A 27,689-nucleotide genomic window follows, 5' to 3' on the forward strand; every position below is an offset into this window, starting at 1 on the left:
TTAAAAAAACATTTTAAAGTGTCTAGGCTGGCTGGTCACTTCCTATCCTTGGATAGCAGTGTATTCACCTGTTTAAAAAAAAAAAAAAAAAAAGAGGAAAAGGGGAACAGAAGATGTGATTCTCAATGACTCTTCCAGGTCTGTGACTTCAAGGCAGTTTTTTGTCAAGCTAGAGAGAGTGGCCTTGAGCTAAGTGCAAGGCCATGGGTCAATCTCAGGAACTGGTGTTCACCCTACTATTTCTTCTCAGAACCATTGTGTACGGGTGAGGTCCGTCTCCCGAGAACAGGCTCTACCACCTAACTTTTGGCAAAGATGAAATCCTGGACCTTGAGAGAATCACTGGATGAGTTTGAGCCTTAGTTTCCCCATCTGTAAAACAGGGATAGCTACTTATTTCACTTAGCATCACACTCTCTAGCTCCATCCACTCTGTTGCAAGTGGCAAGATTTCATTCTTCTTTTGTGGCCGAGTAATATTCCATTGTATATATACCACATCCTCCTTATCCATTTATCAGTCAACAGACACTTGGGCTGTTTCCAGAGTTTGGCTAGTGTAGATAATGCTGCTATATCAGTGTTAAAAACACTGGGGTGCACATATCCCTTTGAATTAGAATTTTGTATTCTTTGGGCAAATACCTAGTAGTGCAATTGTCAGATCAGGGTGGTTCTATTTTTAACTTTTTGAAGCACATCCACACTGTTTTCCAGAGTGGCTGCACAGTTTACATTCCCACCAACAGTGCACAAGGGTTCCTTTTCCTCCACATCCTCACCAACACCTGTTGTTTCTTGTGTTGTTGATTTTAGCCATTCTGACAGGGGTGAGGTGGTCTCTCACGGTGGTTTTGATTTGTATTCCCCTGATGGTGAGTGATGTTGAACATCTTTTCATGTGTCTGTTGGCCATCTGGATGTCTTCTTTAGAAAAATGTCTGGGGCACCTGGGTGACTCAGTCAGTTAAGCGTCCGACTTCGGCTCAGGTCATGATCTCATGGTATGGGAGTTCAAACCCCGCATCAGGCTCTGTGCTGACAGCTCAGAGCCTGGAACCTGCTTCGGAGTCTGTGTTTCCCTCTCTCTCTCTCTCTCTCTCTCTCTCTCTCTCTGCCCCTCCCCTCCTCATTCTCTCTGTTTGTCTCTCTCTCTCTCTCAAAAATAAACATTAAAAAATTTAAAAAAGAAAAGAAAAATGTCTATTCATTTCTTATGCCCATTTTCATTGGATTATTCATTTGGGGGGTATCAAATTTTATAAGTTCTTGATAGATTTTGGATACTAACCCTTTATCAGATATGCATTTTCAAATATCTTCTCCCATTCCATAGGTTGCTTTTTGGTTTTGTTTATTATGTCCTTAGCTGTGCAGAAATTTTTATTTTGATAAAGCGCCAAAAGTTTACTTTTGCTTTTATTTCCCTTGCCACAGGAGACATATCTAGTAAGAAGTTGCTATGGCTTATGTCAAAGAGGTTAGGTCCTGTCTTCTCTCCTGGGATTTTAATAGTTGTAGCACTAAATGGTACACCAGAAACTAATATTACACTGTATGTTAACCAACTGGAGTTTATATAAAAACTTAAAAATAAAAACAGGTATAGCTACTGAAAGAATTGTAAACATATCAAGAGTTGAGCGGAAATGCCTACACTTTTGTCAGATTTTCAAGTGTTATTTTCCATAATCCTTGGGGCACCAAGGAAAGATCACCTGGTTATCACAAGCACATTGCAGCTTGCTGACTACCAGACTGGCTACGACCGACAGGCGGTAGCCAAGCCAGACTTACCTTTATTTCTGTGACACCGCTGTCACCTTCGGCACTCTCAGAGGAGAGCTACCCGCCGGTCATTAGCCTGGGAAGAGCTCTGCACTCCACGCCAATCATCGGGGCACAGGCCCCGCCCCTGGCGCAGCCCCACCCCCCGCGCCGCGCTTCTCTCCCCTCCGCCCCCACGGCGTGCGCGCCCCGGGCGCGGGCGGTGACGCGCACGGGCTAGAGCCGGGTGGTGGTGCGGCTCCCGGAAAGGAACGGATCCTCCAGGAAGCCGGGTCCGTGTGGCTGCCGCTGCCGCCGCGCTGCGGTGGCCGTGATGCGTTCCGCTTGCAGCTTCCCGCTGCCAGGAGCCCCGGCCGCCAAGTCGGGCGCTGCGAGCAGGTGAGGCGGCCTTCCCGGCGCGGACGAGGGGAGGGCGAGGAAGCGGCCGGCGGGGCTGGGACGGTTGGAGCGTGGGACGCGGCGGAGCGGCGAGGGCCGCGGACGAGCCCTTGTGCCCATGGAGCCCTCCCCGCGCCTGCTGGCGGTCTTCACGTCCGCGCCGCCCCCGCCGCCTTGGCCGCGCGGCCACATCCGGGCGCCCGGGTCGTCAGCCCCCGTGACCCCGGGCGGCAGGTGCTCTCCCCCAGCCCCTGGCAAGAGAAAGCTGGCAGCCGTGCTGTCGCGCCGGCTCCGGTGACCACGCTGGATTTTCCCTCTCGCACACGTAGTGTGGGCGGATCTGGCCCCCACTGGCGGGGGACCTGGCCAGGGAGAGGGGATGCTGCACGACTGGTTCTTGCTTGTCGCCTTTCCTAACATTGGTACTTTTCAGCCTCGGTTTTGCCTTGCTCTGTTTTTACTTTCATGCTTTAGATTGCACCTTGGAAAAATGGAACTAATCGGGCAATAAAGTGACAGTGAGAGCAGTGTTTCTCAAACTTGAGTAATGCGTGGACGCCTTTTAAAGGGACAGTTCTCATTCTCTAGAATATGTCCCAGAACTCACAGGGAAACCCAGACCCCAGTTAGGTGAACAGCGGTGCTCTCAGAGAACATTGATCACTATTGGGAAAGAGAAGAGATGCGTTACAGTTCGGGAACTTCGTGCTAGAAGATAAACTAGAAGTTACTGAAGAATTCTAAATTAGAGACTCAAATCCCTGGTTTAATTTTACATTGCAGCGTTTACTGTGCCCTTCTTTGTGTAATGAACATTTTCCAACCTTGGAGAGGCCTTCAAAGAATCCTGTTTTTTGTGTTATCTTGTATTTGATGTTATTTTGTCTTTGTACCAGGTTTTTTTCAGTTTGACACAGTAGCAGAATTACAGAACGTAGTACTAATTTGTATTAGTGGTTTAATTATTTCTCTCTGTGTTTATGTTAACATTGACTAATCACTTGTGTTTGTTACATATTGAATCCATGGCCTACATTCTTCCACATCCAATGTCAATGCCTGATCTCAACCTTTGTGCCTATAGTCTACAGAGAAGAAACAAGAATAAAAGTGGATCTAAGGATGTATATTCTGTACATATTTGTTCAACATGTTTACTTAAACTACACTTGGGTGCCTGGCTAGCTCATTCGATAGAGCTTGTGACTCTTGATCTTGGGGTCGTGAGTTCAAGCCCTCTGTTGGGTGTGAAGCCTACTAAAAAATAAATAAAAATAAAACAGCCTACGCTTGAATAAAAAGATTTCAGAGTGTGGGAAAACGTGAGAAAGTAAAACAGGTTAGATCTTGGCAAAGAACAATATTGACTTGTGCTTTGAAAGAAGTGTAGTGTTGAAAGCAGGACATACTAGAAGAAGGGATATTAGTAAAGGCCAGAGGCAAGAATGAGAAGAGTATGTGTGGGCAATAAGAGACCCACCTTTCTAGAACAGAGAGATGTTCTCTGGGGCCGAGGAGAGAACAAGTTGATAAAATAAGATGGGCCTAGTCGATGGATGTTACGGTTTCAGATGCCACCCAAGCAAGTTGGTGTTGACCCGTAGGCTCCAGAAGTTTCTTGAGCTGATCATATTTTGAATGTAGCATTTTGCACAGAGGTGTTTTTGAAGTGCGGTGTTCATAGTAAAGCCGAAGGTAGGGGACCTGCCTAGAATCTGTCTTGGTAGTAATGTCTGCTGTGGTCATTTTAGATGTGTGGACTAAATGTGATGTTTGAAAAAGAATTGACAGGCCCCAATAAATGGTGTAATAGGTAGACCCACAGATAAGTAGGCTTCAGAGTTAAGAACCAGGTAGCTCCAGTCACAGTGATCCCCCTCTTAGGCCTGGAGAATTTGGAAGGTGGTATTAGTTTCTGCCAAGAGATCGTGACCCCAGCCTTGGACTGAGTGAGTTGCAGTAGCAGGGTGGCAGTAAGCTCAGGATGTGGAATTGGAACTTGAGGAAAATCAGAGTTGCAGATTTCAGAAACTGCAGAGGTAATGCCGGAAGAGTGTGACTAGAAAAAAAGTCATTTAAGATAGGGACCAGGGGCACCTGGGTGGCTCAGTTAAGCATCTGACTCTTAGTTTTGGCTCAGGTCACGATCTCATGGTACCAGGTGTGAGTTCTACCCGGTCAGCTGCTGTCATCGAGGAGTGTGCCTGGGATTCTCTCTCTCCTTCTCTCTCTGCTCCTCCTCCCCCCGACTTCTCTCTCTCTCTCTCTCTCTCTCTCTCTGTCTCTCTCTCTCTCTCTCTCTCAAAATAAATCGATAAACATTAAAAACAAATAGTTTGGGGTCCCTGGGTGGCTCAGTTGGTTAAGCATCCAACTTCAGCTTAGGTCATGATCTCACACTTTGTGGATTCGAGCCCAGCATTGGGCTCTGTGCCGACAGCTTAGAGCCTGGGACCTGCTTCAGATTCTGTGTCTCCCTCTCTCTGCCCCTCCCCTACTCACGCTCTCTCTCCCTCTCTCTCAAAAATAAACAAACATTGAAAAAATTTTTTAAAAAGAAAAATTTTTTTAAATAGATGTTGAATAAAATGTAGATCATAAATGCAACTATGCATTCTTAAAACAAAAAAAATGAATTAAGTTATTTTGCTGTCTTTTTCCCCACAAATGAGTGAGGCACAGAGTGCTTCACTTTGGCTGCTCACTCTCCCAAGACCGTTGTTTCTTACAAGTTCTGCATAAGTGTTTGTGGGCCCCTTTGATTGTTCAAGGTCCTCTTGTAATCCTGTGATATTCATATATTCTTTCCATCATGTCTTCTTACCTTTTCTTACTCACAGGCCTAGCTCTTCCAGAGTCTCGTTTGCCTGTGATTTTGTTTGCCTGTGATTTGAGACTTTGCTAATGTCTGTTATGTGTATGCTGCATTTTTCACCAGGAAGCCATTTCACTCTGCAATTGATTAATATTGTTTACACTGTTTTCCTTAGGACTGACAGTGAGAAACTGACAGACATTGAACCATGACCCCATGAGCTTCACTCCACTAAAGAATGTTCAACTAAGGAGGCCCCCACTCACTGAAGTCATGAGGTAATGGATCTCTCTGGTGGTAGGTCTAACACAATTTGGGCCTTTTAAAAACACGGCAGTTTTATGTAATATTAGAGTTTGCCTTGCTAAACTCAGGTGCCAAGATTCTTAGCTACAAATACAATTGGAGTTTACATTTTGAGATCAAATTACCATATTGCTGACTGCTGGGTAATATTTGGCCATACTTTTGTCCTAAATAAAAGTAATTACTTCAGCAGTTTATAAGCTGTCTATTTTCTTCTGTCTTTAAGCACAGTTTTGTCAGTTACAGAAATATCTGTTTATCCTTTTTGTCAAAATCCTCACATATCTCAAGACAAAGTTCCAAGGCAAACATCAGATTAAATAACGTTTACTAAGTTTGCTGTAATCATTCTAATTTTTTTTTAATGTTTATTTTTTGAGAGAGAGAGAGAGAGAGAGTGCAAGTGGGGGAGGAACAGAGAGAGAGAGAGAGGGAGACAGAATCCGAAGCAGGCTCCACGCTCTGAGCTGTCAGCACAGAGCCCAGCGCGGGGCTCGAACTCACAAGCAGTGAGATCATGACCCGAGCCGAAGTTGGATGCTTAACCAACTGAGCCATCCAGGCGCCCCAGATGTGCTATGATCATTCTAAACAGTGCACCTTCTGCTTTGAAATGTGTTCTCTTTTCTCATCTCCCATCGAAAGTATACCTCTCACCTCCAGGTATCTTTTCTGGTTCCCTAGCCTCCAGTGTGCTCTTCTCTGAACTATTACAGGAAGAGTCGGGATAATTTAACATTGCCTTCTGTTACTCTCTTGATTATTTTCTGGGTATTAGAATTTTCTCTGTAACCAGTGTGCAAACTCCTCGAAATCTGGAGCCAGGTTTGTTACTTCTCTGTGCCCTTTGTATGCCCTCCTAGTTCTCATCATTGAATCATTAAAGCTCTTTCTTCCCCCTAGGACCTTGACTTTAAGCTATTAACTAGAATATTCTTTTCTTTTGTTCTTAGTTCAGCTATCACATAATTATCGATTTTAAAAAATGTCCAGATTGGAATTCCTATGTCACGGTTTTTAAGGTAGGCTTTCTTGATAATGTACAGAAGAGGATTTGATGCTGAAAACTGGAGAGATCAGTGGAAGGTAGCTTGGTAGAAATAGTTTCGTTGTCTTTTCTGATGGTACAATTAATATATGCCCTTTAAGAAATAAAGGCAAGCCTAGGGAAGAATAGGCTAGAAATAGATGATCTATTATCTCACTACTTAGCAATAACCAACCACTGTTAACATTTTGGTTTCTGTTCTATCCCCATCTTCCTGGGCATGCGTGATGCGGTTTTTTTCCCTTAATGTATCATGGGGATCTTTCCATGTCAATAAATACAGATCTGCATCATCACTTTTATAATAGTCTCATCATGTTCCACTGCCTAAAGGGACCACGTGTAATGTAACCCACCCACTGCAATGCACATTAGTAGCAGTGTTTTGCTGTTGCACCCAATACTATCACGAACTTCTTTACACATATTTTAGTGAATTTACCCTATAATTTCCTAAGGTTGAATTTCTGTAAGTGTGATAGAGCAGAGGGTAAGTCTGTTTAAAATTTTTATATGTGTTACCCATATGCCCCCAGAAGGTTAGACCTATTCAGATTCTCCCCAACAGTGTTCTCCTTTGTTAGCAAAGTATTGTCAGACTTTAGTCTCCACTAATCTGATAATTGTGAAGTCTTGTTTTTATTTATGTTTCTCTAAATACTAACGAAGTTACATTATATCAGCCATTTGTATTTCTTATTTGGTTAATTTCCAATTATCCTTCTTTTTCTAATGCATTATTTCTCTTATTTAGAAGAACCTTTTATATATAAGGGATATTTACCTTTTTCATGTACGTCACAAGTAATTTTCCCAAGCTTTGTCTATTTGGGAAGGGATTTTTTTTTAAGCATTCATAAGTCTTAAACTCATATGATGTATTTTCTTACATTTATGGTTTAAGACATTGATGTCAATTGTAGAAAAGCCTTACACATTCTGAGATTGGGTACATTTCCATCTTAACATTTTAATGCATATTTTTAACATTTAAATTTTTGATGGAGTGCCTGGGTGGCTCAGCTCTTGGTTTCTGCTCAGTTCATGATCTCATGGTTCATGAGTTCGAGCCCCATGTTGGGCTCCACACTGGCAGCAGGGATCCTGCTTGGGATCCTCTCCCTCCTTCTCTCTGTGCCCTTCCCCTGCTCACTTGCTCTCTCTCTCTCTCTCAAAATACAGAGATAAACTTTAAATTTTTGAACCATTGGAATTCTCTTAAATGTTGTGATGCAGTTATCTTACCATATTCAAATGCTAAAAGGCAGCTACTTTATAAAAACGCATCAAAATTCATTTAAACATGTCAGTAATTGATATATTTTTTCTTTTTTGTGTAAACTGTTAAGTCAAATATTGTTTGTCTCAAACTTGGGGTACATGGTACAATATGGATGCCATATTGAAACCTGAACTAGTTAAAGTGATTCTTCTCCTTTGTCAAGTAGGCATTATTACTACTTATCACCCTATAATACCTTTGTGTGTGTGTGGGTGTGTGTGTGTGTGTATGTGTGTGCACGCGCACGCACGTGCATGCACGCAGTAACCCCTCTACTGTGTTATAAATCCTTTCAGGGCTGGGTCCATATCTGATTCATCTTCATATCTCCCATCCCAGCCAGCCATGAAGCAGACAGTGCTTGCTCATCACTTGTGTGACAGGCACTGGTCACTGGGGAAACAGAAGAATAAGAGGCTGTCCCTGCCAATGAGAGGCCTGCCGTGTAATGAGAAAGTCAACCACAAGTGTAATACTGTAGCTCACTACTGTCAGGAGCAAATGCTCTGGAGATAGGAGGAAGACTAGGGAAGCTTTCACAGGGAACTCGCGCCTGACTTGTGTAGCAAGCAGTATTTAGGAATACCAACAGATGAACTTGTTGAGAGAGGCATTCTAAAAAGAGGAATGGGCATTTCAGTGACCCGCTGTTTGTGTTTAGCATGGCTAAAGCATAGGGTATGTATCTGTCTAGCCTGTCGGGATAAGACTAGAAAGACAGGGACGAGATCAGTGCAGTCTAATGCAGAAGCTCTGTGTGGCTGTTGAGCACTTGAAATGTGGCCAGTGCAACTGAGAAGCTGCATGTTTCATTCTAATTACTTCAGCCACACATGGCAATGGCTACTATGTTGAACAGCACGGAGCTAGATCATGAGAGCCCTCCTTTACCATCCTAAGGAGTTAGGACTTCTTCCTGAGTGGGAGAGAAAAGTCGGGAGGTGGGAAGGTGTCAAGATTCCTGGTTGTTTTGGAAAGATCACTCAAGTGTGTCAATTCTCAACCTCTTTGGCCTCCAGAACTCAGAAACTTGACTTTTTGCCAGACACTTTCCTAGGGTCTGTGATGTTGGGAACGCAGCAGTCAACCAAGCAGACAGAAATCTGGCCCCCTGTGGAGCTCGACACCTGAGCACGAGAAAAATGCAATCACACAGTACGTTGGGGGATGAGGATGAGAGCATGGGTTCTCCTGCTGGAACCTCAGCCGTTTTGCATATGATCATCTTTTGTTGGCAGTGTGACCTTCGGCAAGTTTCTTAGCCCCTCTGCCTCAGCTGTAAAATGGTATACAAATAGTGGCTACCTGTGGGTCATTAAGAAGAGTAACTTGATATTTGTAAATAAGCAGGGCCCAGCACATAATAAGTTCTGTATAACTAATAAATAAGTAAACCCTAAGGAGAAAAACTAAGTCAAAGGAAAGAGATGGGTGGAGGGGACAGCTTGCAATGATGGTTTGGGTGGCCAGGGAAGGCCTCCTTGAGAAGGTGACGTTGAGTAAAAAGTGAGAAAGTGAGTTGCACGGATGGTTTCTAAGCAGAGGGAGTAGCACGTTCAGAGGCCTAGAGACAAGGAACATAGTACCTTGCATGGTACTTTGTGCATAAGAGGGATCTAACGGTCATTTATCAGGTGAATGGGTATTTCAGATTCCCGTTCAGTTTAATCATTTTGCCTATCGCCTACCTCCAACCCCCACCCCTAATCTTCCTTAATTCAGTACCTGTTTGGCAACCTGGTATTTTGGGTCACTGATTGGCTTTTAGGTAGAGAGTGACGAACTAGTGCTAGACTATTACCATCTCTTTTTTGATTTTTTTAAAATTTAAATTCAAGTTAGTTAACATATAGTGTAGTCTTGGCTTCAGGAGTAGAACCCAGTGATTCATCTCTCTGTCAGTCAGAAAAAGACAGATTTCATATGATTTCACTCATATGTGGAATTTGAGAAACTCAACAGATGAAAATAGGAGAAAGGAAGGAAAGATAAAAACAGAGAGGGAGGCAAACCATAAGAGACTCTTAAATAGAACAAACTGACGGCTGCTGGGGTGGGGGTGATGGGTCATATTACCATCTCTTTTGATTTAGGCTTGTATCTCTGACAGCGTGAAATTGACTAAGAAGTGTGTTGCTCTCAGTGAGCTCTTCTAACGGCTTCAGTGCAAGGATCATGTACCAGATCGCGTGTGGTTGGATTCAAACACGTACTTGGTAAAACAACATTCATGTCTTCTTGGATTGTACCGTCTTTGTGATTTTTCTCACTTTCTGGAACAGGAATGCTCTAACTCCAGGAGGACCCCATCGTTTCTGTAGTGGTATGTGAGGACTGACTCCTATAACATTGCCCGGTCTCTGACCCATCAGCATGGGGAGGTAAGTGACGGTGTCTAATGACTGACACTCTAAAACCCAAGATTTTGGTGCCACAGAGACAGGTCTCGAGAGGAAAAAAAAAAATCTAAATTCCAAGTGCACAGTGTTCAAAGTTACGCTACACTTGTGTTTTAACACCTTTGTCCTTCCAGGCCTTGTTGGGGTGCTTGTCACAGGAAGAAAGTGGTCTTGCCGGGTGGATTTTCTAGGGGTTAATGTAGCTTACTGTAAAGGGCATGCGTGTTGGAATCTGTGAGGAGTGCATTAAGCACAGGGTAACTGTAAGCCTTGAGGTGTGGGCAGGGACGACAAACTCCATGGAGTGGCCCAGGGACTCACAGGGAGACTAGAAACTCTAAGTGGAAAACTCCATTGGGTTAGCAGGCTGTCCCCCCTTCTGTGAGATATTTTAGTCCAAGAAGCACTCTTTAAAGGGAAGAGTGTAGAAATTAACCACAGAACAGTAACATTTATTCTAAAGGTTGCAAGGTTTTTTAAAATTTTTTTTAATGTTCATTTAATTTTGAGAGAGAGCAAAAGAGCAGGAGTTGGGCGGGGGGGGGGGGGGTGCCAAGAGAGAGGGAGACACAGAATCTGAAGCAGGCTCCAGGCTCTGAGCTGTCAGCACAGAGCCCAATGTGGGGCTCGAACCCACGAACTGTGAGATCATGACCTGAGCCGAAGTCAGCTGCTTAACCAACTGAGCCACCCTGGCACCCCGAGGTAGCAAGTTTATTTTAAGTCCAATAATAATCTCTCATTCCTGACATAAACGAAGAAGAAAAGTAGGGTTTTTTGTTTTGTTTTGTTTTGCAAAAATGTCTCAGAAATATTTCTAAAAACACAGGACATACAAAACTCATTTATTTACTTTGTTATGAGCATGTCGTTAAAGATGCTATTTTTGTCCCATTTTCTCACGCAATCATCAGGGAGAAATTTGCCTTGGAATTCGGTGTTAAGAAAAGCTTACTCCTCCTGAGCTATTTGTATGTTTCTAATTTAATGGGCAAGGTTTTGGCCACTACGATGCTGAGCCACCTTTGCAGGCCTGTCTTATTACATGTATTTCTTTGTACTAGATTGTTTTTTGGCTTCATCATCCTTAAACCTGAACTTTGTTATACATTTGTATGTTTATCGTGTTGAACATATTCTTGTAAATTGTTTCTAGTTCTTTTTTTGGAACAAAGCAGAATAGAAATAATAATCTACATAATGTCAAGGGGGACAAACACCATCAGGACGTAATTCTCATTCGTGTAGTTTTATAATAATGAGTTACATAGCAAAGTAGCAGTATGGAAGATACTGGCATACAGACCAGTATACTGGCTTACTACCAGCAAGGAAATAGAGGTGGCTGAAGCCAGAGGCCTCCTTCCTTTGGCATCAGTTTAGGTGAGGAGAAGCCACTTTGGAGCAGATTGCTTAAAAATCTGTGTTTTGGAATTTTAGGATCGGCATCTCCTGTCTTTTTCCTGCTTCCTGGCATTTTAGCATCTCTCCAGTGGGGTGTCCTCGAATTCTGAATACCAATTTACGCCAGATTATTGTTATTAGTGTTCTGGCTGCTGCTGCTTCACTTTTATACTTTTCTGTTGTCATAATCCGAAATAAGTATGGGCGGCTATCCAGAGACAAGAAGTTTCAAAGGTAAGAGAAAAAAACATTTCTTTTCCAGATGGGGTGCCATACGTCCATTTTACAGCTTCGAGACTTTTGGAATTAGGTTGGAATTTAAGAAGCATGTGCCGTAGGAAACAGAATCTGTACTGAATACAGCATGGCGTGAAAAATGAAACTGTTTGAAATGGTTTAATCATTAACTACCAAACCCACATCATATGAGGATTTAAACATAAGCTTTTCCTGTGATATCTTTTAAGCTGATTTTTCAGTTAATGTCCATGGCTTGGGAATAGTTTTGCTTCTCAGTGCTTGTTTGAACTTCTTACAAGGAATAATGACTGTGTATCTGATTCAGATAATCTTTATCGCTGTCACTTGTTTTGTTTTGAGTCTTCAATCGTTTGGCAGTTGTAAAAATGGTATTGTGGATCAGCTTAGAATCTGCTGCCTCGACATTATGTATTGCATTTGCTTGGTTAAGGTTTAAGATGATCATCTTTGCCTCACTAAGAATGTTCATTTTTGTAAACAAGGTACTTGGCACGAGTTACTGACATTGAGGCCACAGACACCAATAACCCCAACGTGAACTACGGTGTCGTGGTGGACTGTGGTAGCAGTGGGTCTCGGATATTTGTCTATTGCTGGCCGAGGCATAACGGCAATCCTCACGATCTGCTGGATATCCGCCAAATGAGGGATAAAAACCGAAAGCCAGTGGTTATGAAAATAAAACCCGGTATGTAAAAGATATCTGACTGGTAACCTGCTTCTGTCCTTTCTTCTCCGTGAGGTTTTTCATGTCCTTCCCTTCCTTTCCCCAGAGTCATCGCTCTAATTCAGAACTCACCCCAGGACCTGACTGTTTCCCTTTCTTCCATTTTCTGCCCATCCTGCAGGAGGTGACTTAACTCTTTAATAAAATACCCCAAACCATGTCTTTCTTTTGGTCTCCTGCAGCGTTTACCACGGTGCCTTACTCATGTGTCTCCTAAGATGTTCGCTAGTTGACATTAATTATGGAGGGATGTGTTTTTCCTATTTGGTAACCATTGGACTCTATCCCTAATGACAGAGTAATTTCAGATAACTCATGGATATCTGTACCCTAATATATTGGTGTATATTTCTTTTTTCCCCCATTTTTAAAAAGTGCCCCAGTATATTTCTAACTGGATTATTTAACTAGAGTGACTTATTACTGATGAGCTGGTGTTATTATGTCCAATTTTTAATGATACCACAGTTTCTAAGTCGGTGTGTTACGCAAAAATTGGGATTTGCGGTCTCCATTAAAGAATTTAAATCAGTGGTTCTCAACCTTTTTATGTATGTACACCATTTCCATGGGCAGTGCTGTTCTGTCAGAAGTTTTAGGAATGGAGGGTGTCCATTGGAGTGCCTTGAAATAGGCATTTTATGTCTTGATAGTTGATAATCACTGATTTAAAACAGTGGACCACAGATCTTAATAGAGATTCAACACTTTTATTTCATCTTACTAGTGTATTACATAGTAAGATATAAAATCCAAATCAATCCAAGGAATTTATCTTGTAAAATATTAGAGAATGCTGATTAAAAAAAATTATCATAGCTTATTACCTCCTATTTCAAATATGTAAATGAAAAGGGGGCTTAGTATTAATACGATAAAATACCTGTCCTCTCACATAGTTCCTAATAACATAGACTGTTGGCCCTCTGAATCCTTCCCTTTCTTCGTTGAATAATTTAGGCCCCACTTCCTTCTTCAGTCAATCTTCAAGTTGATTGTTCTTTGATGTGTGGGCAGCTGGGCACCAGCATATTGCTCACAAAATGCAAAATCTCTACCTCAAGGATAAAGAGAAGGAATTGAATCTGAGTCTCTTGTATAAGCATTATTTTGATATCAGAGTACATTTCCATGAACAAAGATCATTTTTTTCTATAAGTCTTAGTGAATGACTTTTAATTTTTAGTTTTCTGTTATCACGTCCCTTAAATTTTTATGCATCCCTAATCTAGAAACATTTTCAGAGTTAAAGTGATACTGATCAAAAAAAAAAAAAATTCACTAGAAGATTGAAATATAAAGCTCTATAAAGCACATTGCATTTCATCCAGCTTCACATACCAAGTTCTGTCAGTGATTAAACTGCTCACGTGGAATAAGGTAAAATCTTTCATGCCTTGGAGTGTCCTTTGGGACATCATCCGAGGGTGTATACCAGAATCTCCTTAAAATCAGGTTTAACATGGTTCTCTCTCATGCTACAGAAAATGTTTGAAGTAGAAATTCAAGTACCTTTTTATAGCAGTTCTCAGTGCTGAAGCAGGGCCTTTCATATATAGCATTTCAGCAAAGCTCTAGCTATTTCCTTACTTAGTGGATTCTGGGTAGTTTAGGGCTTGGTGTCTGTTGGAAGAGTATGTGGAGTAAAAAAAAAAAAAAAATCTGGCTTTTGGTCTGTTTTCTGCTGATTGCTCCTACAAATCATTACATCTTTCTGGATCCACAGTTTCCTAATCTGTGAAATGAGAAATTTGGGGACTTCTAAAATTCAAAGCCAGGAAGACTCCCTTTGCCCGGGGCATGGTCGAGGGATCACCAAGACTGGAGGGTAGGATGTGTTGCGTCAGGCTGCCAGAAGAGATGAGGAGAAATGAAATAATGTGAGAGGAACCAGGGAGAGGCAATCAGTGAGACCCAGAATGCATATTAGGGGAGGCAGAGGGATTTTATCCGGGATCCCAGTTTGGGCCGCTGGATGGCCAATGATGGTGGTCACTGGGGTAGGTAACTACAAAGCAGGAGTTGAGTTCAGATTTGTCTTACGTGTATATGTTGAGTTTGAGGCGTGTCCAGTAGACAGTTACCGCCTACTGATGTGGAGAAGGGGATCGAGGTCCGGTGGCTACTGGTGACACTTGGAGATCCGAGACATGGTGTGGCAGCCGTGGGAGTGAGTGTGCTTGCCCGAGCAAAGTGGGAACATGTTCTCGAGGGCAGGCATGAGCCTGTGTGCAGGTGATCCCAGTGTCTGACACATAGTAGTTGCTCAGCTGGGTCTCAGTTTTTTGGAGACTGAGAAGAAAGCGTAGGACTGAACATTTAATACCACCATCATTTAAGGAAGAGAGCTTGTTGCTAGAAAGATAGGGGAAAACCAGGAGAGGGTGGTATGTAGCTTGAATTTCTCTCAAATTAGCCACATCAAAGAAATGTAACTTATTAGTTAACCATCTCCTTGTTAATGGAAGTGTCCTTTTTCTGTAGGCATTTCAGAATTTGCTACCTCTCCGGAGAAAGTCAGTGATTACATTTCTCCACTCTTGAACTTTGCTGCAGAGCATGTACCACGGGCAAAACACAAAGAGACGCCTCTCTACATTCTCTGCACAGCTGGAATGAGAATCCTTCCCGAAAGGTGATCCTCCACGTGAGGCCAGGGCCGGGTGGGTGGTGGTGGTAGTTTATTTTTCTCCCCTTCCCCCCTCCTGTCTCTTTTCCTTCTCCTCTTCTACCATTATCATCACATGGTATCATCACATACCATTATTATTATTTTTTTAAAATTTTTTTTTAATGTTTATTTATTTTTGAGACAGAGACAGAGCATGAACAGGGGAGGGGCAGAGAGAGAGGGAGACACAGAATCGGAAACAGGCTCCAGGCTCTGAGCTGTCAGCACAGAGCCTGACGCAGGGCTCAAACTCACAGACTGTGAGATCATGACCTGAGCCGAAGTCAGACGCTTAACCAACCAAGCCACCCAGGCGCCCCTCATCACATACCATTATTATCCAAAAGGAAAACATTAAAAATCCCTTTTTCACATTTGGAATATTACCAGAACTATTCCCTTAGCCGGAACTCCCCAGAAATCTTTTAATGTACTTGTGTATTTCTATAAACTGTAAACTATAAGGTGGTCATTAAAAAACCAGATTGTCTATGTTGTAAGTGTAAGGGTTGCGGTTGTACTTTTATGTCTAGGAATCACAGAATCCACACAGCTCATGAAATTCCTTCCTAAAATAAACGGGTTTTTTTAATGAATTGCTTTGGTTTTAAAATTTACTGTTTTTCTATAGGATGTACCAGAGCCACAGTTTTTGTTTGGTTTGGTTTGTTTTTTTTTTTAAACAAAAGACGTAGGATGCATCTTGATCTGTAAATTTGGGGCTTGTCTTACAGCCAGCAGAAAGCCATCTTGGAAGACCTTCTGACCGACATCCCCGTGCACTTTGACTTTCTGTTTTCTGACTCTCATGCAGAAGTAATTTCAGGGAAACAAGAAGGTTGGTATCTTGGTCTTCAACTTGAAATTTGGGAAGTTATTCCTTTAAATCTTCCCCGTGTTTCCCAGTGTACGCTTTATTAAATTACTTTTAATGTCTTAAAATTTGGGAAATCATAGCCTGGAAATAGTATCTTTAAATAGCAAAATTTGTTTCTTATACGACAGTCTTTATTATCCAAACAGTAAGCCATTAAAAGAATAACTTAGTTTGTGTTCACTGCATTTAGGACACATATTTTGGACTCATTTTGATAGGAAAGGTTTGTGTTCCTTGCCTAAGTTATACACTTTTATGGAGTTACGATAATTACTGAGTTACTTGAGCCTTCTGTTGATTTACTTGCTACAAAGGGAAATTATTCTTGACTTTGATATACCAAGAAAATATTAGTTCTGTTTTCAAAGAAATGCTTCAACTTGAAAATGAAATGACAAGTCAATGAAATTATTTGGGGAACAGCTTGCTAGAAATGGAGACCAAAAGCATTTATTTCAAAATCATCTATCATTTCAGCAAATACCTCCTCTGTGAAAGGCACTGTAGAAAATACCAACTGGGTGAAATTCAGACACTGCCACTGAGCTATTTACAGACAAGTGAGGTACACAGTTGGCCGCCATATGAGGTAGAGTCTTAGGTGCCATGAGGAGAGTGGGGAAGAAGTATAATGGGAGTTTGAAAGAGGGAGGCGGTTTTTTTTTTGTAACCAGGGACCTCATGGAGCAAATGACATTTGAATTGTGCCCCAACGGATGGTTAAAAGCATGCCGGAGCACGATAAGGGTGGGGGTCTGAGAGAGGAAGCACATTCCAGGCTGAAGAAATGATTTGAGTCAACACAGGTTAGAAAAGCTGCATGATGGATGGGGAAAGAAAAGTATTTTAGTTTGAATGGCTTACGGCCCTTTGGAAAAGTGGTAGTCATTTGAAAAGTTGGGACTGGTCTTGGCGGCCCCATCATCATGGCAGCATGAGTTGTTCCTTTTTTCTCTCCCATTTGATTTACAACTACTCAGACATCCATAACCCAGAAAACGCAGCTAAAGGCCACCCAAGAGACCCATCCATCTGAAAGTGGGTGGCTTGAACCTCAGAGGAAGCCCTGGGGCCAGGCAAGTGGCGGCAGGGGCAGCAGTGGGCCAACACGAATTTTCTAGCAGGGGAGGTGGAGGGTGAAGGCGGTGAGTGGGGGGTTACCTAACAGCACACGGCAGGACCTGTTGCTCTTTCTGGGAGGAGGGAAAGGCAAAGGAAGGCTCAGAGAACAGAAGGAATGTGTTTGCCCCTGTCTGCCCCAGGATTCTGGCAAGAGGATTGCCCATGGATCTCTGGAACACCCCACCCCCAACCTTTTGAGGATCCGCTAGCAGGCTGTGGGCACATTCAAAGCCCCAAGTACTAAGCACACACCTCTACCAACTCTGCAGTCATCCTTTTTTAAATTACCAACCTGTGGAACTGTTAGACTCAAAGTGAAAAAAGCCATACGCAAATAAGAAAGGTGTTCACTACTTGAACACTTTTTATCAAACGTTGAAAAGTCACGTTAATATGGTATCACAAAAGAACGTGGCCATTTTCTAGTAACTGAACCCAAAGGCACAGAATATTCAAATCTAACTGGTAAAGAATTCTGAATAGCAATTATAAAGAAGTCCAGTGAGCTACAAGAAAACTGAAGCAGTACAGTGATCTCAGGAATAAAATTAATCAACGGAGGGGTACTTTACCAAAGAGATTAAAATTCTAAAGAACCAAACAGAATGTGCAGCTGAAGAATTCAACACATGAGATGAGGAAGGCACTAAAAAACATTGGAAATAGAGCAGATGGAGGAGAGAATAAGCAACTTGAGGACAGGGAGATAGAACTGTTTCCTGTAGAAGAGGAGCAAGAACCCTATAAGAACTATCAGACCCCCATTAGGAGAACCGACAAAATTAAAGGGGATCCCAGAAGGAGAAGAGCGGGAGAAGGGAGCAGAGAGCGTATTTAAAGAGGTGTCCTAGAGAACTTCCCAAGCCCAGAGAAAGAACTGGATACGCAAGCCTAAGAAGCTAATAGACCAGCATCTCTAGCAGTGCAAAAAGACCCGCTCTGAGACATCACATTAAAACTGTCAAGAGTCAGTGATAAATTATTTTGAAGGAAGCCGGGGGAAAAAGACAGCCTACAAAGGAAGTCTCATTAGGTTATCAGCAGATTTGTGAGCAGAAACTCTGTAGTCCAGGAGAGCATGGAATGACATTTTAAAGTATTGAAAAACACAAATTGCCAGCCAAGAATACTGTATCTGGCAAAGTTATCCTTCATATATAAGGCGAAATAAAGGCTTTCCCAGACAAACAGAAGCTAAAGGAGTTCACCCCCTCCAGACCACCTTCTAAGACATGTTGAAAGGAGCTTCTCAAGCTGAAATGAAAAGATGAAAGCGCACAGAAGCCTAATTAAGGTGATAAATAGAATTAGAAAACTGACTTTTTTTTAGAATAGTACATAAAACAAGTATAAAGCTTAAAGGGAGAAGAGCATTAAAAATGACTATAGCTACTACAGCTTGGTGACAACATCACAACATAAAAAAATTTGTGACATCAAAGCTATAAAAGGGGAAGGGTAAAGGATGGAAACTTTTAGGTGAACAAAGAGAAGTTGCTATCAGAAAAAAGACTGTTCTGTCTGTGGGATGCTTTATGTAAACCTCATGGTAACCACAAAGCAAACATCAAAGCAGAGACACAAAACATAAAGGGGGAGCCTGAGCAAATCATGGAAACCATGGAAAACCACAAATTTACAAAGATAAACAGAAGCGGGAAAAAAAGGGAGAGACAAAATAACCAGAAGGCAAGAGGTACCTGGGTGGCTCAGTCAGTTAAGGGTCCAACTCTGGATTTTGGCTCAGGTCATGATCTCACAGTTCATGAGTTTGAGCCCTGCATCAGGCTCTACACTGACAGTGTGGGTCCTGCTTGAAATTCTCTCTCATTCTCCCTCTGCCCCTCTCCTGCTTGCTCTCTTTCTCTCTTTCTCAAAAATAAATAAATAAATAAATAAATAATAATAACCAGGGGTGCCTGAATGGCTCAGTGAGTTAAGCGTCGCACTTCAGCTCAGGTCATGATCTCATGGTTTGTGAGTTCGAGCCCTGCATCGGGCTCTGTGCTGACAACTCAGAGCCTGGAGCCTGCTTCAGATTCTGTATCTTCTCTCTCTCTGCCTCTCCCCACTTACGCTCTGTCTGTGTCTCTGTCTCTCAAAAATAAACATTTAAAAAAATATTTTAAATAAAAAATGAACAGAAGGCAAAACATAAAATGGCAGTAGTAAAACTTTACATATCAACAGCTACCCTAAATGTAAACAGATTGAACTCACCAATCAAAAGTCATAGAATGGCTGGATTAAAAAAGAAACAAGACCCAACTTTATGCCACCTACAGGAGACTTTTAGCTTTGAAGACACACATGGGCTCAAAGTGAAAGGATAGAAGACAATATTCCAAGCAAATGGAAACCGAAAGAAGGCAGGCATAGCCAAACATATCAGTCAAAATAGACTTGAAGGCCAAAGGGTAACAAGAAACAAAGAAGGTCATTTTGTAATGATAAATGGGCCAATACATTAAGAAGATACGACATTAGTGTATATGCTCCCCACACCCAAGCATCAAGATATATTAAACAAATAGAGAAATAGGGAACAAAACAATAATGGATGGGACTGCAGAATCCTACTATCTGCAATGGATGAATCATCCAGACAGGATCAACAAGGAAACATTGGAATTGAACCACATGTTAGCACAAATGGACTTAATAGACCTGTACAGAACATTCCATCCTAAAGCAGCAAAATACACATCTTTCCAACTGCACATGGAACATTCTCCAGAGTATATCATATGGCAGGATGCAGAGAAAATCTTAGCAAGTTTAAGTAGATTGAAGTCATGCCAACTGTCTTTTTGACCACAGTGGTATGAAACTAGAAATTAAGAGGATGGTGAGGAAATCTACAAATATGTGGAAATTAAACATCACACTTCTAAACCAGTGGATCAAAGAAGAAGATTATTAAAGTAGGAAATTATAAGTATCTCAAAAGGAAGTATCTCAGAAGGAAATTAAAAAGTATCTCAAAACAAATGGAAATAGAACATTGCAAATATTGTGGGATATAGCAAAAGCAGTTCTAAAAGTTTGTAGCAATAAAAGCATGTATCAAGAAATTAGATCTCAAACAAACAATATAACATTATACTTCAAGGAACTAAAAAAAAAAAAACAAATGAGGCCCACAGCTAGCAGAAGGAAGGAAATAATAAAGATCAGAGTGGAAATAAATAAAATAGAAAACAGAAAATCAGTAGAAAGGATCAATGAAACTAAGGGCTGGTTCTACTTAACAAACTTTTAGCTAGACTAAAAAAAAACAAAAGACAAGTTAAAAATGAAAGAGAAGACATTACACCTGACACCACAGGATCATGAGACTGCAGCTGACCGTTGAACAACGTGGGTTTGAGCTGCACAAGGCCACTTGTGGACTTTTTTCCATAAATACAGTACAATACTATACATATATTCTCCTTATGATCTTTTTAACAACACTTATCAGTATGCTTCTGATCAACAGTAAGCTGTTAGTAGTCAAGTTTTTAGGGAATCAAAAGTTAACAAGGATTTTTTACTATTGGGGAGTCAGTGCCCCTGACACGCACATTGTTCAAGGCTCAACTGTACTATGTACTGTTCAAGGCTCAATTGTACTATGAACAATTCTATACCAATAAAGTATGTAACATAGAAGAAGGGATGCGTTTTTAAAACATACAACCTGCCAAGACTGAATCAGGAAGAAATAGAAAATCTAAGTAGACCAATAACGAGTAAAGAGATTGAATCCATAATCAAAAAACTCCCAACACAGAAAACTCCAAGACCAGATGGCTTCACTGGAGAATAACGTTTAAAGAATTAATACCAATTCCCATCAAATTTTTCCAAAATATCAAGAAGGAGGGAAAACTTCTAAACTCATTCTGTGAGGCCAGCATTATGTTAATCCCAAAACCAGATAAAAATACCACAAGAAAACTGTAGGCCAATATCCCTGATGAATATAGATGTAAAAATTCTCAACAAAATACTAGCAAACTGAAGTAAAAAACACATTAAAAGGATTATATGCCATAACCAAATAGAATTTATCACTGAGATGGAAGCATGCTTCAGCATGCGCAAATCAATAAATTATATCACATCAATAAAATGAAAAATAAAAATCATGGCATCGTCTCAAAACATCACAGAAAAATACTTGACAAATATAACATCCTTTCATGAAAATCCTTAACAGATTGGGTGTAGAAGAAATACAGCTCAACATAACAAATGCCATATATGACAGACAGCTAACCTTAGACTCTGTGGAGAGAAATTGAAAGCATTTCCTTTAAGATTGAGACCAACACAAGGATGCCTACTCTCACCACTCCTATTCAATGAGTACTGGAAGTCTTAGCTAGAGCAATTAGGCAAGATAATGAAAGAAAATGCATCCAGATCAGGAAAAACTAAAATTGTCACTATCTGCCGATGATATGATCTTATATATAGAAAATCCTAAAGAGTCAGGAAATGTCATTGACTTGATCAACAATTACAGTAAAGTTGCAAGATACAAAACCAACATACAGAAGTCAATTGCATTCCTTTACACTAATGATGAAGCATCTGAAAAAAGAAAGAAAACTATCCTGTTCACAGTGGCATCAAAAACAATAAAATAGAAATAAATTTAGCCAAGGAAATGGAAGATCTTTACAATGAAAACTACAAGACTTAGCTGGAAGAAATGGAAGAAGACAAATTGAAAGACAACCCATGTTCATGGGTCGCAAGAATTAATCTTGTTATAATTGACATACTACTCAAAGCAATCTATAGATTTAGTGCAATTCCCATCAAAATGCTAAAAGCATTTTTCACAGAAATAGACGAAGCAATCCTAAAATTTCGTATCAGAAAAGACCCCTAATAGCGCGGGCAATCCTGAGAAAAAAGAACAAAGCTGGAAGTATCGTGCTTCCAATTTCAAACTATTGTACAAAGCAATGTTAATGAAAACAGTTTCGTACTGGCACAGAAAGAGACACATTGACCAATGGAACAGAATAGAGAGTCCAGAATTAAATCCCAGCATATACAGCCAACACCCAGTAGTGGAAAGGATGGTGTCTTCAACAAACAGTGCTGGGAAGACTGGGGAAACATGTGCCAAACAATGAAATTGGACCCCTGTCTCACACCACTCACAAAGATGAATTCAAAAAGAATCAAAGAAAATCCCTAAGACTTGATACCATAAACTCCTAGAAGAAAATGTAGGCAAGAAGCTCATCAGTATTGGTCATGGCAGTGATTTCTTGGACATGATGCCAAGCAAATGAGCCAAGCAAAAACCAGCAAATGAGACTATATCAAACTCAGAAGCTTCTGCACAGTAAAAGAAACAATTAACAAAATGAAAAACAACCTACAGAATGGGAAAAAAAAATGTGCACATACTGGACAAGGGGTTAATATCCCAAACATATATAAAGATCTCATACAACTTAACCAAAAAATTAAGAAAATTTTTTTATTAAAAAACTAAACAGACACTTTCCAGAGAGGACATTAAAATGGCCAAATGGCACATGAAAAGATGCTCAGCATCCCTAATCATCAGGGAAATGCAAATCAAAACCACTAAGAAATTTCATCTCATACCTGTTAGGACGTCTGCAGGTGCTGGCAAGAATGTGGTGAAAAGGTAACCCTTATACTTTGTAGGTAGGAATGTAAATTGGTCCAAGAAATACGGAAAACAATATGGAGGTTCCTCAAAAAATTAGAACTAGTTGATACAATCCAGTCAATCCATTTCCGGGTATACACCCAAAGGAAACAAAAACAGGATTTCAACAGGATGTCTGCACTCCCATGTTTACCGCAGCATTGATTAAAGGAGCCAAGATACAGAAACAACCCAAGTGCCCATCAACAGATGAATGGTTAAAAAAGATGTAGTACATATACATAATGGAATATTATTCAGCCGTAAGAAAGGAGGAAATCCCGCCATTTGTGACAGGATGGATGGAGCTTGGGCACAGTATGCTAAGTGAGATAAGTCAGAGAAAGATAGGAGTTGTTGATATCACTTGTTCCTGGAATCTGAAAAAGTCAAACCTGGGGCACCTGGGTGGCTCAGTCAGTTAAGCGTCCACCTCTTGGTTTCAGCTCAGGTCATGATCTCACAGTTCATGGGTTTGAGCCCTGCGTTGGGCTCTGTGCTGACAGTGTGGAGCCTGCTGACAATTCTCTCTCTCCCTCTCTCTCTGCCCCTCCCCCCGACTCTCTCCCTGTCTCTCTCAAAATAAACTTTTTTTTAAGGCTTTTTAAAAAAGCCCATAAAAAAACAGTAAAATGGTGGTTACCAGGGCAAGGGGAGGGATAAGATTGATGGTATTTAAGGATGCAAACTTATAACAAGTAATAAATAAGCCATAGAGTTCTAAGGTACAGTATAAGGAGTATAGACAGTAATGTTGTACTATAACTAATGTGAAAGTATCATTACAAGGGCAGTCATAGGACAGTGTATAAATGTATCAAAGTAACACACTGTACACCTCAGACTTACACAATGTTACGTGTCATTTCTCGTCAGTAAAAACAAAAAGCTGGATGGGTCTCGGATTGTGAGGCTGTGGGGCAGTGGAGTTCGGCCTTTGTTCTGGGGGTCAGACCAGTAGCAGAGAATAGAGTTGGAGTGGAGGAGGAGGGCAGGCGGAATGACTAGGTCTCTGTGACGCCTTAAATCCAGGTGGAAATGAAAATGGGTAAAGACTGGATAGGGAATGTTGTAGAAAGAGAATCAGGTGCGGCAACTGAGTGGAAATGAGAGGCAAAGGAACGGGAAGAGTCAAAGTTACTTTGTTTTTAGAACCTCGCGATTGATAGGTTTAACTTGATAAAGTGAAAACTCCGTTATTTCAAAACAGTTTCAAAAGAAAACTAGCACTGAGGGAATTACATCTTTACCTCTGTAATTAATATGAAACCGTAAATTTTCAAGTTGAGAGGTATCAGAAAAACAGCAGAAAAACATAAAATACATCAATAGGCATGTGGTATTTCAGATGATGTTTTCCCAGGTTGTCAGGGAGTAAAGTAAATGAGTTGTTTGCACGGACTGCATCGATAAGAGTTGTACCAAGTATCTTAAAACTTTATTCTTCTTCTCTTCACCCTGTGAAATGTCTGTAGGTGTGTATGCTTGGATTGGCATTAATTTTGTCCTTGGACGATTCGAGCATATTGAAGATGGTAAGTATCATGTTTCCAACTAATGTGTCTGACTGGAAATGATGGCTGTTCCATCTAATCCAAAGGATAGAAAAGGAGAGAAGGCTCCTGAGTGTGTAGGAGCAGAGAGGGGGGGCTAACGTTTCACACCATTACCTTGACTTCACGTGGGAGGAGCGGATTGCATTTGCCTAGTTAGGCTTGAAAGTACCATGAAAACAAGGGGACTCTTCACGGGGTCTCAGTGCTCTGGATTTGTTCTGTTCCGATGGCTGTTTTTGTTCTTTGCAGATGAGGAGGCAGTTGTGGAGGTTAACATTCCTGGCAGTGAAAGCAGGGAAGCCATTCTCCGTAAAAGGACAGCCGGTATTCTCGACATGGGAGGCGTGTCGACCCAGATAGCGTACGAAGTTCCCAAAACTGTAAGCTTTGCCTCCTCACAGCAGGTTATTATCTGTCAAATTTTCTTCTGTTTGCTTTGGTTTTCCTTTAACATGTCTCCATCCATTTTTGTTTTGTTTCCTGAGTCTGAACACACCCTTACTATGCTTGCTGAGGTCCCACCTTCCCGACCCAGGAGAAAGGAGTCAGGAGGAAGCCAAGCAAACCTCCGTTTGTGTTTGTTCATTGAAGTCGGCTGGTTTGTTTTCTGAACTTCACAGTTTTTGTTTGGTATAAACGTCAGTTACATGCTTGAATTTTTGTTTGTATTTTCTCTTCAATCACTTCTTTTCTCAACAGATATTGTAAAACTTAATGTAATGGCATCATATTTCTTAAGTTATAGTTGGGGAACGTGCTGCTTTTCTTTTTTTTTTTTTATAAGGCTCAGACAGCTTTTGACTTTTCTGGAAAGGACTGAGGTTTGAATGCACTCCTTGCACATTTCTGAACAGGGTTCCTCTGTTTCTCTCCATGCCCTTCGTGGCTCTCAGTCACTGCCTATAGTTCCCCAGTAGGCTGGGCAGCCTTGTATAGTGAGCACCAGAAAGGTTTCTACATGTGTTCCTGAATTGCTACATGTCTTTGCGATTCTGTTTCCACCCAGCTATAAATTTCCACCAAAGCCTGGTTTCCTGCACTTTCCCATCCTATAGTGTAGTGGTTTAAAAAGGCTGCAGCTGGACAAGTCTAGGCTCCCTCGTCAGGCTGGCCTCACTAGTTGTGTGACCTGATGCACGTCACTTAAGTTCTTTGAACTTGGTTCTTCATCTGTAAATGTGAATGCAACTACCTCTCACGTGGGCTTATTATAAAGCTGAAATGCTCAGTGCAGATAGTATATCTAACGTACTGCCAGGCACCCAGTGTTCACTCACTAAATGTTACTGGTATATTTATTAAGCTCTTAAGAAAAATGCTTTGTAAATTCAAGTATTACAATTTGTGTTTCCTACTTCTCATCCAGGCATGCCTCTAGAAACTATTGCACTCTGTTAAAAGTCATGTTTTCCTCCTCAAGATAAAGCAAAAACAAAACAAAAACAAATAACATAGCAGGTTTGGAAAAAATACTGAAAACTCAGGGCTAAAAGTTTTCTGTGTATGCATCACCCAAAACAACCCATTGTTACCATTTTGTATTTCTTTTCATTTTTTTCGTCTTTATAGTTTTTTAAAATACGGTTGTTGTAATATTACTGTTTATACAATTTTGCATTGCTTATTGAATAGGGCGTATGCATGTTCCTCCATAAAATATTACCATAATTGATGAAACCCCTTTGAGGTTGTAGATTTAGATGACACCCAGTTTTTTTCTCTCACAGAATCGCTGAGGTCATATTTGTGTCTAGAGACATTTCAACGGTTAGAATTATTCCTAAAGCATAGGCTTCCATAAGTAGGTTTTCTAGATTGGGGGATGTGAACTGCATCGCTCACATCCCTTTACAGAAAGTAATGGTATCACAGATGTGCAGCACATCTGGAATTTCCTAAGTCAGAATTGTCATATTGAATTCAGAGGGATGCTTAGAAGGGTCCTTGGGAAACGCAGAAGCAGAAGCTTTTGCTGCTTTTAGATGACAATCTTTATAGATCTTTTTCACAGGAGGCAATTGTTATGGTATTGCCTAAAATATTAAAGTTTTTTATCCTTGCATCTGCAGGAAGAAGTCGCTAAGAACTTGTTGGCTGAATTTAACTTGGGATGTGATGTTCACCAAACTGAGCATGTGTACCGGGTCTACGTGGCCACATTTCTTGGGTTTGGTGGCAATGCTGCTCGACAGAGATACGAAGACCGAATATTTGCCAACACAGTTCAAAAGAACAGGTAAAGCACCTTCTGCTTCTCAGCGTTCACTTTCAGATCTCGGTCTCTGCTTGTAGAGCACCTCTCCAGGCAAAGCAGGGAGACCTCAAGCAGCAGAAGTGTGTCCACGCCGTCAGCTTTCGACTCCCCTGCTAGCTGAGAAATAATTGAAGGGGCACCGGGGTCCTGCCTTCAGTCCCGAATCCACACCCCCCTGGATTAGATATTTCATTATTAACATAGTAGGAGTTTTGAGCCCTGGGTAGTGTATTTCACATTGCAGAGTCCCTGGGAAACTCAGTACCTGGGCTACTGCAGATGTCCTGGGAGCCAGCAGTACGTGACGATAAAATTGTCATTGATGATGGAAGGGAATTAATTATGTGTTGTTCTGGTGGTGTTCTGGAAAACCAGCCTGTGCAGTTATTTAGTGGATAAAACCATAGGGCAGGAAGGTATTCAAGAGAAAGAAATGATCCAGAAGTCTAAGTTAGTGGTTTTAAACATTTTTAGCAGGGAAACTTTTAAAAATGAGTTTATGAAGAATTCTGGTATAGAAGAAATATAAAACAAAAGCAATGCTTTATCAGTTTAAATTCATTTTATCAGTTTAAATTCATTTTATCAGTTTAAATATATAGCAGTTATTTATTTGAAATCAGTTCATAAGAAGAGCAAAGCTGTGTGGATGAATAAAAATATCTGAAATCTAGGGTTATATAAAATATCCTATTAATTACTGTTTTGTTTTCTTTGTTTTGATGAGCAATTTTGAGGGGAAAAAATCCTAGTTCATACAGATAAATGGTAGTGTATAGTTCCTTGATCAGTTTAATCTTAATAAGCCTGGGGAGGCCTGAACTTGAAGAATGACCAAGTCAGAGCCATTCAGTACCACACTTTCCAGAAATTTACATGTGTGAATAGGAAGAACAATAAAAACTTCTTCTTCTGCTCCAGACATTAATTGAGTGGTGTTAGTTAAGAGATGGGTAGTCCCAGGGCACCTGGTGGGTCAGTCAGTTAAGTGCCTGACTCTTTGTTTCGGCTCAGGTCATGATCTCACGGCTTTGTGGGCTCCATCCCCACATCGGGCCCTGTGATGACCCAGAGCCTGCTTGGGATTCTCTCTCCCCCTCTCTCTCTGCCCCCTC

At 41.2% G+C, this 27,689-nt stretch overlaps 1 protein-coding gene and 1 long non-coding RNA gene across 9 annotated transcripts in view; one reads left to right on the top strand and one right to left on the bottom strand.

The window, feature by feature from the left end:
* Positions 1–1,924, bottom strand: part of LOC121039859 (uncharacterized) — a 30,371-nt gene extending 28,447 nt beyond the window's left edge. For all 3 annotated transcript variants that reach the window (XR_005795030.1, XR_005795029.1, XR_005795028.1), the window contains exon 1: positions 1,798–1,924. This is a non-coding gene — a long non-coding RNA (uncharacterized LOC121039859). The remainder of the gene's footprint in view (positions 1–1,797) is intronic.
* Positions 1,925–2,053: 129 nt separating this feature from the next.
* ENTPD4 (ectonucleoside triphosphate diphosphohydrolase 4) overlaps positions 2,054–27,689 on the top strand; it is a 42,612-nt gene continuing 16,976 nt past the window's right edge. For 3 of the 6 annotated variants that reach the window (XM_040490270.1, XM_040490265.1, XM_040490268.1), the window contains exons 1-9: positions 2,054–2,166; positions 9,900–9,998; positions 11,457–11,654; positions 12,164–12,369; positions 14,893–15,043; positions 15,814–15,917; positions 24,240–24,299; positions 24,570–24,724; positions 26,390–26,556. In XM_040490270.1, coding sequence (XP_040346204.1) covers positions 9,991–9,998; positions 11,457–11,654; positions 12,164–12,369; positions 14,893–15,043; positions 15,814–15,917; positions 24,240–24,299; positions 24,570–24,724; positions 26,390–26,556 — 1,049 coding nt within the window. In that variant the 5' untranslated portion in view covers positions 2,054–2,166; positions 9,900–9,990. Of the gene's footprint in view, positions 2,167–5,156; positions 5,279–9,899; positions 9,999–11,456; positions 11,655–12,163; positions 12,370–14,892; positions 15,044–15,813; positions 15,918–24,239; positions 24,300–24,569; positions 24,725–26,389; positions 26,557–27,689 lie in introns of all 6 variants that reach the window. The other 3 variants (XM_040490267.1, XM_040490269.1, XM_040490266.1) reach the window with 2 other exon arrangements.

Source organism: Herpailurus yagouaroundi, unplaced genomic scaffold, assembly GCF_014898765.1.
Source record: "Herpailurus yagouaroundi ecotype Mexico unplaced genomic scaffold, PumYag 181, whole genome shotgun sequence".
NCBI classification, from domain to species: Eukaryota; Metazoa; Chordata; class Mammalia; order Carnivora; family Felidae; genus Herpailurus; species Herpailurus yagouaroundi.